This window comes from Polypterus senegalus, chromosome 5 (genome assembly GCF_016835505.1).
Source record: "Polypterus senegalus isolate Bchr_013 chromosome 5, ASM1683550v1, whole genome shotgun sequence".
Taxonomy (NCBI): Eukaryota; Metazoa; Chordata; class Cladistia; order Polypteriformes; family Polypteridae; genus Polypterus; species Polypterus senegalus.
The window spans coordinates 75804556-75821176 of record NC_053158.1 but is presented as its reverse complement, the minus strand read 5'-3'; the positions used below and the strand labels follow the sequence as shown (position 1 = coordinate 75821176).

General features: G+C 37.6%; 1 protein-coding gene across 1 annotated transcript in view; it reads right to left on the bottom strand.

Annotated features, from left to right (window-relative positions):
* Positions 1-16621, bottom strand: part of dlgap1a (discs, large (Drosophila) homolog-associated protein 1a) — an 879958-nt gene that overhangs the window by 53962 nt on the left and 809375 nt on the right. Inside the window, exon 10 of the mRNA XM_039754830.1 lies at positions 9096-9187. Coding sequence (XP_039610764.1) covers positions 9096-9187 — 92 coding nt within the window. The remainder of the gene's footprint in view (positions 1-9095; positions 9188-16621) is intronic.

The following is a 16621-nucleotide window of genomic DNA, read 5'->3' as shown; positions in this document are numbered from 1 at the left end:
GAGGCGTAAATTCAGTTTTCACTTTATTGCTTATAGCAGTCTGCATATACATGACACTGAGCATTTAAGTTGCTTTGCTGAGTGATATAACAGACCCAATGCTTAGTACGTCTGGTTTAACATAAAAATGAAGAACATTAATTAATCTAATACATTTAATTAATGTTTATATAGTGTTCTTCGTAACAGGCTTGGTCTTTACTTTTTATATTTTGAAAAAATATAAATGATGAATTATTAAGTAGAAAGGCCTAATTCAGGAGTACAGAGAGCTAGAGATTGTATTAATCACAAACATGTGGAATGTACAGCTTGTTCTCCTAATATTACTCAAATGTGCACGCTGCTTGAGCTTCAGACTTGATGGATTAGCACTTGATAACAGAAAGGGTCTTGCCATCTACACCAATTTATTTTGCAGTTTAAACCTTTGAAGGATCTCACCCCTGGAGATAGATGGCTCCTTTCCCACATTTGCAAGCATGCCATATCTGCATTTGATACCTCCTTGTCAAAGATAGGATCCAGACGGGGTAATGACTTAAGAAAACTATTTATAGACTTTAGCTTGGTGAACTCTTGCATCTTCCCACTGTGCTCAGATGTCCATGACAGGGGAATGGAAAGGAGATGTGCTAAATGTGCGTGCATGTGTTTTTGTTAAACTAAATCAAATCACTTAACTATTTTTTCAGTTTAATTTAAAGATTTCATTCTGTCTTTTGAGCTGTGGAATGTTGCTCTCTTAAGTTTTCTTTTAATCCAGTTTAAGGATGACTAGTATTCTGAAATCAATGTGCTGATTAGTAAAGCTCTAAAATATAGCTGACCAAAGGAAGCTGTTTTCAGTATTATATTTAATAAATAAACATGAAAAGGAATGCTATCTTCCAATTCTTTTAAATTATGTTTAAAATAGGGGACTGGGCGGTCTCATGGTTTGGAATCCCTGCAGATTTTATTTTTTTTTCTCCGGCCTTCTGGAGGTTTTTTTTTGTTTTTTCTGTCCACCCTGGCCATCGGACCTTACTCTTATTTAATTAATTTTATTTTATTTTCTTACTGTGTCTTTTATTTTTCTATTCATTATGTAAAGCACTTTATAAATAAATAAATACTGTATATGTTGTTGTTGTTCTTATCCAAAACCTATGAAGATATCACGTTTGCTGTCTGATCATAGCTTTTAATGCCAGACATACTACAACAAGGAGAATTTTATTAGTGATTGTGACATGGAGTCACATGTGAAATAAAATTTGTTTTAATATCAGCAAACAACAATCGAGTATGCCTACTGGTAGATGATCCACCTGGAATTTTTCACATTAATACTTTCAAAAACCTATTCATCCATTTTCAAACCCACTTGATCTATTTACAGAATCAAGAGATTCTATTGTCTACCTCTGTGGCACAGGGTACAAAGTAGTAACCAACCTGGACAAAGTGGCAGTACATAGAAAACACAGTCAAACGAAGTTTCTAATAAAATACAAATACAGGCAAAACTGTCCACACCAACTCCTTTAGACTTGCAGAAAGAAAACAGAAAAGAAATGTGTCCTTAATCATTCCACTGAAAAAAGCCACGGATTACTTTAGCGTGTAACCATGCAGAACAATGGTGAAGACCTGGCATGGCAACAAACCCCCATGGCGTATGAAATAAAACTCAAGTACGAAAATATTAGCAGTGAAGGCTTGTAAAAGGAGTTTCTGCATGAACAATCCACAAGAGAGGAGAGTGTGAAGCGATGCTGAAACAGTTTGGGCTCATCAGCATATGGAGTGATAATTAGGTCTCAGACATTTGAAGTGAAGACCTGCATAACAAATATGTTTTGGAGAAGGCTTTGGAGGAGCTGGTAAATTTTACCAAATGGCAGTACCTTACTGACTTATTAGCTTAAACACACTGCACTCTGACCTTGTATGTAGAAGAAAATATACATTTCAAAAGCATTGTGAGAGGCCAGGACTGGATGAAGTAGGGCATGCTAATGAAGCTTTTCAAGAAGAATAAATGAATCTGAATAAAATATTACTGAAAACACCCAGTAAAAAACAAAGAAATACACTAAATGTAATTATAAAGATATCAAATATAACATCACGTAATCAACATGTTCTGTTTTTCTTGGGTGCTTTCAACGGTGAACATCATTGCCTAGAAGTTTGCATATACAGATCAATAATGAGGATGATGGCACGTGCATATAGTGAGCCTGTGGTGCCAGACGTCTAACTGACTGAATATGTCTTTCTTTATGCAATTCTTTATCATTAACAGAAGCTCAGTTCACACCGTTTGACAATTAATTAGCTCATGGCTTATTGGAATGAGACTAAAACTCATGGTCCAGTCATTATCAGACAGCACTTGATTACATATTAAAATAACATTATGTCTGGAAAGAAATCCAATATAACCTTCTCCCTGTGAAATTCCAAGTCTTCCCCTTACCTTGTTGCAGTATGCAGATAAAAAATGCTTTTGCATTTATACTTGTGTTAAATGTGGTCACTAGCTGCTTCTGACCACATCCAAATGTGGTGTGAGTGATCTGATCACAGGTCCATTTAGCGTCAGTGCTATCCAATTATAATCAGATCACCTCAAACACATGACTCGAAGCAGAATACATTACAACATACAGTATGTTTGCACATAAGAATATCATTCATTCATTCATTTTTCTTTAGCACTTAATATCAAAAAATGACTGTGCACATGTGATGCACAAGATAAACAAACACATGCAGATATATATTTACTGTTTGTTGTCTTTTCTTAAGTTCCCATGTTTTGCAGTCAAATCAACTAGTGAGAGCAAAATGTGGGTACTGTAAGTGTGCACTCTAATGGACTAGCATCTAATTCAACACCTTCCACTATCATTTATTCCCAGGACAGGATCTATTTCTGCATAACTTTGAAGAGGAGGATATATGGTTGAGGTAGAGATTAAGTATGTATTGGTAGTTAACATTGTACAGAGGACTTGAATGTTTTATAGATCTTGTATAAAAATGGTTTCTGTCGTAACAGTTGCTGCTGTTGCCATAGGTTTCAACAGTAAGATCTCCTAGTGTTAGTGTAAACTGCTTTCACAAAATAAAGATAATAGAGATAAGGACAAGAAACAATAAATGTGCTGTCCTACAGCTTGAATGTACAAGTCATGAACTCTGTCTGCCATAGGAGGTGCCTCACTCACTTGTCCACCTTAACACATTTTCACAGAAAGTGCTGTATACTGCTATTTTACTATCCCTAGCTTGTATGGTTTATAAATGACCACATTTCTGACTTTATACCCACCAAACTGTGTTTAGTGACCACCCTCGCTTCTCTAGCCTATAATTATAATTAATACAGCAACATTTTCACCTAATATATCAAAAATAACGCTAACAATGCAACTGATACTCGTTATTGGCCAATACTGGTATGATGTTAGATTTATTGCAGATTCCTACTATTAAGTAACACAATTCAATGTTTTGTGCAAATTTATTGATTCAGGAGGCTGGGACGTCTACGGTGATGAAAGCATCCTTCTCTACATTTTGTCATGAATTTGAGTAAATAAAATTTATAATGTCGCCTAGACACGAGGGGTCTATGAGACTGAAGATATGCTCTTTTATGCCCTGGGCATACATTTTTAACTTGTTACCTTTATTGACAACAATGTTGCTCTACTCATTTTGATTTAGTTCACATCATCCATTTGCTTAAGTTAAACAAGCAAAGAAAATGATCTTGGACAACTTGGGCAACTGCATGAATACCAACGAGGGATTCTGCATAAGGAACAGATATGCAGTTGTTTCAGAAGGCTGCTAAACCATGACACTGTCTTCTTTGAATAGATGATTACCATGTTTCTCCTCTGTCATACTAAAAATTTGGCAGTTAGGATACGTTTCAGATTTAAATTGGCACCGTATAAGTGACTGTTGGATTGCATGAGATGGAGTGGCACATTATCTGGAGATGTTTTTTTATGATACAGCTGATGCTACCAGAATACACTCCAGTTTTCGTGACCCTAAACTGAATTAAATGGATTTGATAATGAATCATTGGATGAACTACTATTAATAAGTTTCCATGCATGCCACATCCCTGCTACCCACAGCATCACTGTAGTATCTCAATATGAAAGACTGTGCTTAATAATATTGTCCTGACAAAGCACCCTAGAAACTGTTAATTTACTGTCCTTCAACTGTGCATTAGATACACTTGGAATTGTTCATGGCTAACTGCAATTTACTAAAAACAAAAGCAACTGAAAATATACAGTAACTTTTAAAATGGTAAGCCATGCAGTTTCAGATCAATATTAATTATTAAGGGGTACAGTATATTAAAAAATTCAGAGGTCACATTATATTTGCCAACATAAACCAAATAAACATTCATCTATTTTTGTCATAAATATTGGCAGATTCTTTATCTTAAACTGATTGAATGTCTTAATCATCACAATTAAACTTAAGAGCATTTCATAATCAGTAGTGCAAAAAACTATTCCACAGAACTAACCTTGTGTATTAATTTACTACCGATAAAAATAATCTAAAGATGCATTACACGCAATGTTTCTGCACAATATTCAAGGTGGACATAATATCAACTGTGTATATTCTGAAGGGTGCACCTCCAAAAGAGTGTAACTGTGTTCCAAGAGGTATGTCTGTGAAGTCCTTTGAGAAACTAAGCAAGAACTGAGGGCAGAAAAAGATGAAATCTTGCAGTATTTGTCTTGAAAGGAGTTGTAGCATCTTTAAGTACAGCTGGGAACTGGAATGTGACAGTACAGTGGGCCCTAGCCCTTTAAGATAATGGACATTATTCCAAGGAAATGGTATTATGTTACTAGGGTATTGTTTATCTACAACATAAAAATGGGAAAAAGGGAGAGCAGGCCTCAAAGTAAACAAATTTAAGATCAGGGTTTCGTTAGACTTCAGAAGCAGGCCTCACCAGAGGCAGCCTATGACCCAAACTCTGATTTGCACAGGCCCAAAATATGGCTCAGACTTTCAAAACACCAAAAAATTACCTTCATGTAGAGGAGGATGTTAACCTCTGGCCTTTTAGACATGAAAAATAAAAAAAACATATTCTTTTATGTTTCAGTAATTAATTAAATAAATAAAAGAAAGAATGAACAGGTAAGGCAGGGAGGAAAAGAATACAAAAATAATCATAATATGTTTGCCTAAAAGGTAACCAAAGCAAACAAGTCCAGTTGGTGATCCAATAGAAAAAGACAGAAACATTGAAAAAGAATCTTAGCCCTTAGCCACAATATAGCCTGAAGATGGTCCTTCAACAATGGTGTTGTGGTAAACCTGCCTCTTGGGGTTCCATCAGCGGAGATATAACCAGGGGGTATATTGTATATACAGAATAGATAAATACTAAATAATATGTAAACAATTTAAAATACAAAATAACACATGTCAATTTCAGATCAGATTCTAACATATGTTCAGAGTTGTCTCATGGCTACTGCAGTTTTTAATTCACCTTTTGACCTGTAAAGTGACCTGAGGACACTATAAAGACTTCTTTACAATGGAAAACATAAAATATAGATGAGCGGAATTTACAACTGAGATGAGGGAATGCAGGGTAGCCGCACTTGTTAGGATAAACTTTTGTACAGTAAAATAATCAACTGAGAAGTTTCATTTGAACAAATTTTATGTATTTTGCTTAGTTTTGCTCTTCTTTCACGTGTTTGACCTGGTAGTACAGCAAAAATCCTGCAGAAACAAATGAGGGATTTGAGATACCATTGTATGTTCACCATTCAGGGAAATACCATAAGTGACCAAAAATGGACACGCTCAGTGAGCCAAAGTACTTGGAAACAGTGACCAAGCCATAAGGTCAAAACTAAATGGCATAGCCCTGTCCCTTCCTGTTACATGTCACCAGGACTCATTATGAAAGAAGCATCTGGCCAGAGACAGCTCAGGTCGTTTTTGGACACATACTGTATGTTAGACATGCTTATCTTAACAGTTTCATCAATCCTCATAACTGGAGAAGCCTCCTACATTAAAAAGGGAAAGAAGAACCAAACTAAAGATGCTCTGTATGATGGTTGGGTTCAAAGGCGTTAAAACAACTAAACTGGAGTTTAAAGAGAGATCGAGGCAGCCAGATTACAGTTTCTTTTGCTTTGAACGGTGACTGTTCTTACTTGGGATTTAATAAAAGTCACCTGCAATGGAGGATGAGGAACTATAGTACATTGTTTTTGTGCTGATCACACTGAATTTTAGGATAAATATTATATTATTATATTAAGATTTTGGATGTTGCATGTAGGATGTGTAGTAGTATTACAAGAACTGAAACATTTTTTTTTATAGTTTAGTCTGCACTTTTAATTTTTTTTAAAGGAATCATTTGGGAGGGCGGCACGGTGGCGCAGTGGTAGCGCTGCTGCCTCGCAGTTAGGAGACCCGGGTTCGCTTCCCAGGTCCTCCCTGCGTGGAGTTTGCATGTTCTCCCCGTGTCTGCGTGGGTTTCCTGCTCTCCTCCCACAATCCAAAGACATGCAGGTTAGGTGGATTGGCAATTCTAAATTGGCCCTAGTGTGTGCTTGGTGTGTGGGTGTGTTTGTGTGTGTCCTGCGGTGGGTTGGCACCCTGCCCAGGATTGGTTCCTGCCTTGTGCCCTGTGTTGGCTGGGATTGGCTCCAGCAGACCCCCGTGACCCTGTATTCGGATTCAGCGGGTTAGAAAATGGATGGATGGATGGAATCATTTGGGCAGGATAAATGCTCTTATCAAGGACTAAGGAAAACCAACATGATGTCTTTCTCATTTTTTACATGACTCTTTTTTCACAGCATACATCTTTTCAGAAACACTCACTGCGATCAAAGAGTGGGATATTTTTCCAGGGATCTTTGTGATGGATGTTCGCTCTCAGAAAGTCTCTAGTAGAAGGTTACCAACATTACATAAATTAAAAGCAGTTGTACTATACAATACTTCAGTGAAAAATCTGGGTAGATTTATGCTTGATTCAAAAACACTGTATTCATTAAAGTACAAAGAACAGGCTGTACTAATTATATACCACGGCTGTTTCAGCCAATAGGTTCAATGAGGAATGTGCTTCATGGTGTCCTTACCTGCATCACATTGACATGTCCATGTGAAAATCAATTGGTATAACCATAGACCCCAGACAACAATCCAAAAATATTCAGCAATGATTAAAAGGTTTATACACAGCGGGTCAGGCATTGTTTTCTTGTTGAATCAGTTCCATTGAAGCACTGGAACAAAATGGTGCCATGGTTTTGTCCATCTCAGGTCTGAGTTTCTTTTATTTTTGTTATTATTTTTTTAATGAAAATGTTTTTGTTAACTATGGAGTGGACCCAGTGTGAACACCCACAGGGATCCATAGGTTTCAAAGTTCTGAGGGACAACCCTGTCAGGGTCGTTGGGTGCTGCCGGGAGGACATTAGAATTGGTTTCTTTTTGTTTATGCACATTAGCTCATTTAATACTAGAACTCCAACTTGAGCTGTAACTGACCATTTTCAGTTGTAAGTCTGCTGTCACCACAGTGACCTGGGGTTAGAACAAGGCTGACTAAAAGAGATCGGCATCAAGAAGGTCATCTGGCTGTAAACATATTTGTTCCAAATTTCTCCTTTAAGGGGGACAATCAACCAACCCAGGTAAACCTGAAGAATGGCAGAGAGAGAAGAAGTCTATGTAGTGTAGTGTGACAGCGACCAGACAGGTTGAAGAAGGCATAACTCAAGGTAAATTGAGCTGACTTTGCAATGTGAATTAAACTGAGTTAAAGGCACACAAAGAAGTGTTGGGTGTATATGGAGAAATTATACAAAATCTACAAAGTAATACCTGTTCTATATTCATTATCATAATGTGTAATTGGATTTCTACATGCTTTGCAAAGGAAACAAATACTCTTTTATGCAAAACTACATTTTTTCCCCCTATATTTGAGTCTTTCATAAATATGTAATTATGTTGTAATTTGATGAAAAAGGGGATCAAGTGGATGGCAGAGTCTCAAAATACCAATGACTCACATCCATATTAACCAGACTCGCATTTTAACTCTTCTGTTTAAGATTCATTTTCAATAAATCAGGTAAGAATCACTAGTGCATACACCAACAATAATTTTTAAGAATGATATTCCTGCAACTACAAATCACGTCAAATCACGTACAAATCATGTCATGCGCACTTTCTTATGGGCCTGCATTCTGTGTGGCGCAATCTCATCCCGAAATAGACAGAGTCAACCTTCCCTTTCTGTTACAGAAAGTCTTTTTCTGTCGTATTTTTTTGTGGACAGTTGGGAAATGATGGTTACTGTTTTCCTAATGGTTTATGTTAGCATTCATGTTTTATTTGTATAAGATTGGCGGAGTGGTGGCTCTGAGGCTAGGGATCTGCACTGGCAATCAGAAGGTTGCCGGTTCAAATCCTGTAAATGCCAATAGGGACTCTGCTCTGTTGGGCCCTTGAGCAAGGCCCTTAACCTGCAATTGCTGAGCGCTAGTTATAAAAATGCTATATAAATTCAAAGAATTATTATTGTTAAGACTCCCTTAATCGAATTCCTTACACTTCACATTTTCAAAAGCAATAAAGTATAGGAAAAAAAATAAAATGGAAAGCTTTCCTGAGCAAATACACGCAAGTTACAACAAGTCTTGATGTGCTGAAGCCATAGAGCAGTCAGTTACACTAAATTTACAAAGTTTTCTTTAAACTTTTGCTTTTTATGGTCCTGTGCTGTTCCATTTATATACATTTTCAATCTAATGCTAAATAATAATTAAAATGTAAATTAAAAATACTTATGCAATGGAAATACAGTAAAATTATTTGGCTCCAATTCTGAGTCAAGCAGTTGTCTGGCAGAAAAGATAATTCTCCTTGACAATGAACAAGCAAAATTTTAACAGAAGGCTATCTAACCAAAGAGACGGGGGGGGTCTTTGAGAAATGGAGAAGAAATGTCAGTCGACAGCTGTAAATACCATCGAGGGCTTCTCACTCACCACCTCTCTTCCTCCACTTGGACTCCCACCGACTGGAACTTGTTTGAAAATGAATTGTTCTCAAAATCGGCTGAATCTTCAGGTCCGTCCACCTGAAATAACACATAAAGTTGCATCAAAAACAGATTGACTTTAAAGCAGAAATGAGAAGTTCTTAACTTGTTCCACTATCCGTCATTTCACTTCAGTTAGAAAGGTGGTTGAAAGCACTACGTTCATAGCTTTTAATCTCCACTAGATGCTGTCATTATTAATTAAGGTGACTCGGCTGTAATGCTGATAACAGCCTGGTCACTGCGGACAAGTTCTTTCGAATATATCCGAATATGGCTTCAGCAGGCATACACAGTGGGATAGAGGGATGATTTTGCATTCAGAAGAGATATTGATATTTTGGCCTACACAGGAAAATGTGACTTTTAACTCCTTCAAAGAACATTTGAATCTGCTTTTGTCTAAAATGTGGCATGCTGGGCTGTATATCAGGTTAAATACTGTCGCTCAGTAGGGCAACCATCACTGCAGTTGTAATATCCATCTTTTGCAGCAGCTGTAGGTCATAGCTTTTATGTCATTTAAAGGTTAAATAAATATAATTTCAAGTTCTATTTCAAAATGATCCATTTTGAAGACTTCAATCACAAATAAGAAGAGGAAAGAACATAAGTAACTAGGACAGGCTTTGAAAACAAAAGAATGAATGACTCAGCTTTGGTCTTTGCCAGTTCAATGGTGAAAATTAATCCATCAAGAGAGCAGAGTAAAAGAAAATAGGCGCTTTTAAAATTTACAATGCATGCAGTGGATTCAGTCGAACTTGATTCCACATTTGTTGTTAAGCTGAAGATGATCTCAATTAAATCATAAAGAGCAGGACTGACAGAAGAGCCACTGGCTTAGACAAAGTTGAAAGAATCCAAAATACAACAATCAACGAGTATGAGTGAATATGTGTGTGTGTGTGTGTGTTTAGCTGTGATAGACTGGCACTCCGTCCAGAGGTGGATACTGCCAGTGTATAAAATGCCCAGTGGTAATAAGGAGGTCCCTTTAGTGTGCCAGTGTTGGCTGAATACTGAAAAAGAGTTTTCCACGGCTGCAGGTGTGGGCAAAAGTATTGTCTTACACCCATGGTCGTAACAGATTTGGGAAAATATAATTGCAGGTGCCCATTGAATGCAGGTTGAAGAATTGCCTTATGCCTGAAGTAATAAAATTGGAGTAATTAACAAACCATTGAGGTAGAAATTGTAATCTTTATGTATTTTAAATGAAAATGTACTGTACATTACTTTAGCCATCTTATGTGTTTAAAATGTATGCAATTAAACTTTGACAAAACTGTGAGAGGCACACTTTTCAGGTTTGCATGACGCCGGCTGAACTCTGCTTTACAATAAAAGATGGAAAATGTGAGTGTCCTATAGTAGGAAAAAGCAAAACTCACCTTCCTGTCATATGAAAGAAAACGGAGCAAAAGGACTAGTGAACTGTGGCCCAGTACTGCACAAGGCTTTAAAAGGCTTTTGGAGTTGTTCACTATTCAATGTTTTAAAGTGGAAATCACAAGGCAGTAGGCACAGCCTAGGGGCAAATCCTGATAGCTGTGTGGCACAATTTGCAAAATGCTGGCCAACCTGAAGTTCTTTATCAAATGATGGAAAGTTTGACTTTCAATAAAATAAGACCTACAAAATGCTATGCCAAAGACATAACCCAAAGTGTTAAAGAGTAGTTAAATACAGAGTTGTAGATTACAAGTGATAGTTTGTTATGTTACTATTTCCTTTCCATTATTTATTTTTATTGTTATACAGCAGCTGCAGGCACACACTTCTAACAGAGCACAAAAAAGGCACTAAATGTTGCTGTGTCCTCCTAGTTACAGTAAAGACAAATGTCCTATTTGTAGAGCCAATAAGTGCAGATTGATGATGACACATGCATATTGCAATAATAACTTTTACTTATTTTTGTCTTTGGCATCTTGAACTTCATCGTCATCGACAAATAGCATAGGGACAAGTCAGCATTTATCTGTTAACTCCATGCCACCAGTGACAAAGAATTTTTCTGACAGGAATGTTTCTTCACTGTCACATGCACGTTCGCCTGGATGGATGTGTATTGTGATAATAGCAATTGCTGTGGCCCCCATGTGGAGTTGCAAAAATCAAGACTTCAGGGTGAACTGGCTTTTAATGTTAACATCAAACGTCACTCGTGTACTTGGACTCTTTAGAACAAATTGTTTTACACAGGAAAGCTGTTTTCAAGTACAAGCTAACATCCAAAAAGAGGATTGTTTCCTTGCCACTGTCCATCCCACAACTACAGACTCAGAGACTCATTGGCTCCATGTGCCAGAAGTCTCAAGCAGTAGTGGCTGCCCACAGAATACTGTATTGAGGGATGACTCTTGTTAATGTTCACAATTTGCTTTTCTTCAACTATTCTTTTTGTATTTTAAACTGAACTTTTTGTTCTCCTATTATTCTCATTTACTTATTATTCCACCAATGAAGGCTAAAATTATAGTCCAACAAGGGTTGTATTTCTTTTTTCATTCAGTATATAATGACCACCATCCAAAAGTGCTTTACTGGTAAAGAACTGCGCTAAAAGCGCCCCATCATATGGAACAAGTTACCAAGTGTTGTGGTAGACAGTAGGTGTTTAGGGACCTACATCACATAACGTTCTTTTGGAGAAATCAGATGAATCAGATTGATAAGGTTTGCTGGGCTAATGGTCTGTTTTTGTTAAAACGTATGTATATCTTCTTCTATAATATGCTACCGTGGCTGTCCGATTGTGTGTCCAGGATTTTAAATCACCTGTAGCTCGCAAACCGTTTGAACTATTGACCTGAAATTTGGTACACATATACTACGTGAAGTCTACTATCTGCCGGGGTGATTATTGACTTCCAAGGTTATTTCTCTTTTTAATTTTCATTTTAGTGTAGAATCAACTCTCGGCAGTGGCCAGCAGGGTGCCATGCAGAGCATGTGTATGGGCGCCGTTTTCATCCCTACCATCTCCACCGTCACTTCCCCTGCCTCTTCATATCTTAAATTGTTCTTGAGGCAGATTGAAGATTTAAGTGTCAGCTTAAGTGAAAATTTAAGGAAAATGGGAAAACATACTAATTGCAACACAAACATTGACTTAATCAGTTTTATCATAAAAAGATGCCGATGAAAGAAGAGAGGAAGCGGGCCGTTAGGGCGGAAAAAAGAAGGGCTGCTCAGGAAGCAGCAAGTACATCAACCTCTGAGCAAACAAATGCTAAACGTATAGAGAAAGAGGATGAAAACTAGGAATGCTCAAGTCAAGTGTATTTACTGCACATTATCATGCAGTGCGCCATTACTGATATTGTAATAAACTGTTGCCACACACGTGCGTATGGGAAACAGCTAAAGGGCCTAAACAATACTAATTCTGTGCCAGACCAAGGGGTGGCGGAGTGTGCCGACTGTCTCTCTCAGTCTCTTGCAGACCAATCGCTGGAAATCCTGCTTGATTCCAGCACCACTGATGACATCACTTCCGGTTCTGGCGCCAGTGATGTCACTTCCCCTACTCTTACTTAAAGTGGCCATTTTGTCTCCAGGCCAGTCAGCTCTGTTGTGGACTCAGTTCTATGTACATCATGCTTATTTCAAGTATGCAGCCAGGAGAACAATATACGGGTGGCTGCCCCACACCATTATGATTTCTATGTCTCATTCTAATGACACTGTGTATTTATATCTATAAATTAGAAAGGTCTGAAAACAACACAGATTCAACTTCCCCACAAGACTAGACTAGATTCTTTAGCACATTAAAACAAACACACAAACTTTTAATGAAGATAATAAACATTTAGAGTTCACTCCATTGGGCAGTTTTCATGTCATCTGACCTGAACAGATCTACACTTGTAAGTTATCAACATTAGCACAGTTTTTGATGCAGTAAGAAAATTCAGAATTGCAAACAGTTAAAAATGAACTATTTCTGCTTCTCATCTATTGTCAGTATTTCATTGGATCACATGTCCAATGTTCTGCTGGTTTCTTGAGAAACGACTGAGACCATTGTTTGTCTTTCTCCATAAGGACATAGTGAGAAGTCAAGCAAAATGACACCTTTTATTGTCTAACTAAAAAGATTACAATATGAAAGCTTTCGAGGGAACTTAGGCCCCTTCTTCAGGCAGAGAACACAACTCAAAAGCTTGCATATTGTAATCTTTCTTGTTAGACAATAAAAGGTGACATTTTACTTGACTTCTTACTACTTTCATAATGGCTAAAATGGTACAACACCCTAGTTCTCCATAAGGACATTAAAGAAGGATGTTGTTCATTCTGCCACAGGATCTTCCAACCTCATCTGTTCAGATTCATTTATTAATAAAGACATTGAGAAAGGTCTGGTAATGGTGGCCATTGTAGGCTTTACACTATCTTTTCCTTTGTTTCTGCTGAGACTCTGTCATCAAAAACACTAAAATAGAAACCCTACTTAATACTAGAATGTTCTCAGAATTCCACCTTAGTACTAGAATGTTCTCTGTTTAATTTTTATATAGTTTACTAAACACATGTTGTAACAATAAAATAAAATATTTAGAATGGAGTGACTTCTAAAAGTTTCACAATCAGGCCAAAATTTCACAGGTAAGCAAGCTTTCCATAATGGACAGAAATAAACCTTGCAGAGAAATGATTTGACAAACATCAACTCCTTGTATTGGTTTGTGGACCACCCTAATATATATATTTTACAACTGAAACACTGTCTGGTTAAATGACTTGCTAAGGATTAAACCGTAAACCTGGAATTGCACTAATGTGTTAGCAGGCCTTACTAGGTTGCAATTCCTGTTAAATGAAAGTTTACCAATTAGATGGTCAGTAGCTTTCAGATCATATCTGTTACACAATAAAACTTACTCAACCTCTATGAGATTTACAAAATGGGGAAGAGGGTAAGAATGACCTCTTGCTTTTTTGCCACTGAAAATGAAGGTTTGTTTTAAACAGACGTTATTTTCCTGTGTGGCATCATGTTTCTGGTATTTCCTTTAGTTTCCACATCTAGATACAGTACATTTTATTGAGCTGCATCATGTTCAGTAAAGTGAGATGGAAAAGCAATTTTAAAAGTTACAGCATTAAATCCCAAGGACAAGTAAAAAAAACTGATGACGAATATGAAGTAAATTTGCACTTTTCACCTGTCAGCACTAAGAAGAGGAGGTATCATTCACTGTTGTAATATTGTACATCATTCCAATTTTTAAGCTATTATTACTCTCACTGTAGTAGCTGAAATAAAAAAGTCAAACTACTTCTGTCATACTGAGGTTTAGCTTGTTGACAGATCAAATTAGCTGTCTTCTACTCGGAGATAAAACAAATCATTATCCTAAACCAGGAAACTGCAGCTTATATCTTGTTAATATAGGAACACATTATTCTTCTTATTTGGGCTATCGACCCAGATGTTATGTGGCACAAGGGTAAGTCCTGCATTATCACAGCTCCAGACTCCTGGTTTTAAACCCCAGCCTGTGTGAACAGCAATCTGTGTCCATATGTTTGTTTTCCTTCCACATCCCAAACACATGCAGGTCATGCTGATTTGCAGGTCTAAATTAATCTGATTTAAGTGAGAATGTGGTGAATCTGCATCCCATTCTCGGTTGTTTCCAGATGTTGTGATCAGATTTTATTTGATTAAATGAGTTCATGAGATAAAAAGCTAACAAAATCAAACCAGCAAGTGTTAAATATCTAGAAGAAGGTCAGTGTGTCCATCATGAAAAAATGGGTGAAATTCAATGCAGAAAAAGTCTGAAGAGTCACAAACTTTCAGGAGTTGAGCCTTCCTTGTGTGTCACTTGATGAGGCTTTAATGAGAAAGATGTAGTATAATCAGACATTTAATACTGTATTCTGCTTTTCTGTCATGGTGAAAAAGGAGCTGAGCCGCAAGGCAAAGCTCTCAATTTACCGGTCGATCTGCGTTCCTACACTCACTTATTGTCATGAGCTATGGGTAGTGACCGAAAGAACGAGAATACAAGCGGCTGAAATGGGTTTCCTCTGTAGGGTGTCTGGGCTTTCCCTTAACGATAGGGTGAGAAGCTCAGTCATCTGGGAGGGACTCAGAGTAGAGCTGCTGCTCCTCCGCATCGAGAGGAGTCAGATGAGGTGGCTCGGGCATCTGATCAGGATGCCTCCTGGACACCTCCCTGGTGAGGTGTTCCGGGCACGTCCAACCGGGAGGAGGCCCCGGGGAAGACCCAGGACACACTGGAGGGACTATGTCTCTTGGCTGGCCTGGGAACCCCTTCGGATTCTCCCGGAAGAGCTAGAAGAAGTGGCCAGGGAGAGAGAAGTCTTGGCCTGTCTGCTCAAGCTGCTGCCCCCGCGACCCGATCTCGGATAAGCGATGGATGGATTCTGCTTTTCAATCATCCCATGTATCAAATTCATAAAGTAAGCTTAATACTTTTCCCAATGATAAGACAGGCTACTGAACACTGGTCAGAAATACCAACTGTTAAGGATGCCAGCAAGAGCGGCGAGCTCTCTTCTGTATGTGTTTGCATATGTCAGGCACAGTCAAGAGGAGCCCTGAGGAGATCATTTGAAGGTTTGAGCAGGCCATGATTCAGAATTTGAACTCTGGGTAGCACAAGACATTTGCTTAAGAAATATTCATTTGAATATAAAATCTATCTATCTATCTATCTATCTATCTATCTATCTATCTATCTATCTATCTATCCCATAACTACTTTAATTCAATTTGCAATGATATTCAGAGCTACCACTTATACCGTAAGCATTTTGCACAAAGCTGCAACATGTCTGGTTTAGCTCAAGTTTAAATAATTTTTGTTGTTTTTGTATCCATATCCATTTTACTTTAATATATTCTCGAGGCCATAGAACCCTGAATTGAAATTTAAGAATGTTACGTTGATTTTGTTTCTATTTTTTTCCCTTCTTACTGCTGCATGTTTTTTTGTCATGCAGCCTTCCATACTTATCAATGTTTAGTGAATTCTACATCCGTATCGGGTGATTATGTAGTTTATGAGACCTTAAATAGCAATAAAAGAAAGACCCAAACTTGGAAAAGAATGAAAAGTAATTGTTTACAAATGTCAGGTTTGTAACTGTTGCTCTCATTAATGCATTTCTGGTATTCCCCTTAACAAAAGTTTATTTGATTGATCACCCCTGCTTGTCCTTTTGGTTTAGGTTTCTGGATTAGCAATTACAATCTCTGTCACTTGGAAAACAAAGCCAATGATGCATATTCTAATGGAAGGACATTCTCATTTGTCACAGAGCCAACCCTGTTAGGGGTACCAGTCCATTTAAAGCATGGACTCATGCACACACCTACACTCATATTGGGCCAGTTTAAAGTCCCCAGAAAACCCCCAGTAAAAATTATTATGGAATTGAATTCTTTTCTTTGCAATTGGAAAAATGTGGCAGTGTTGTTTTCTT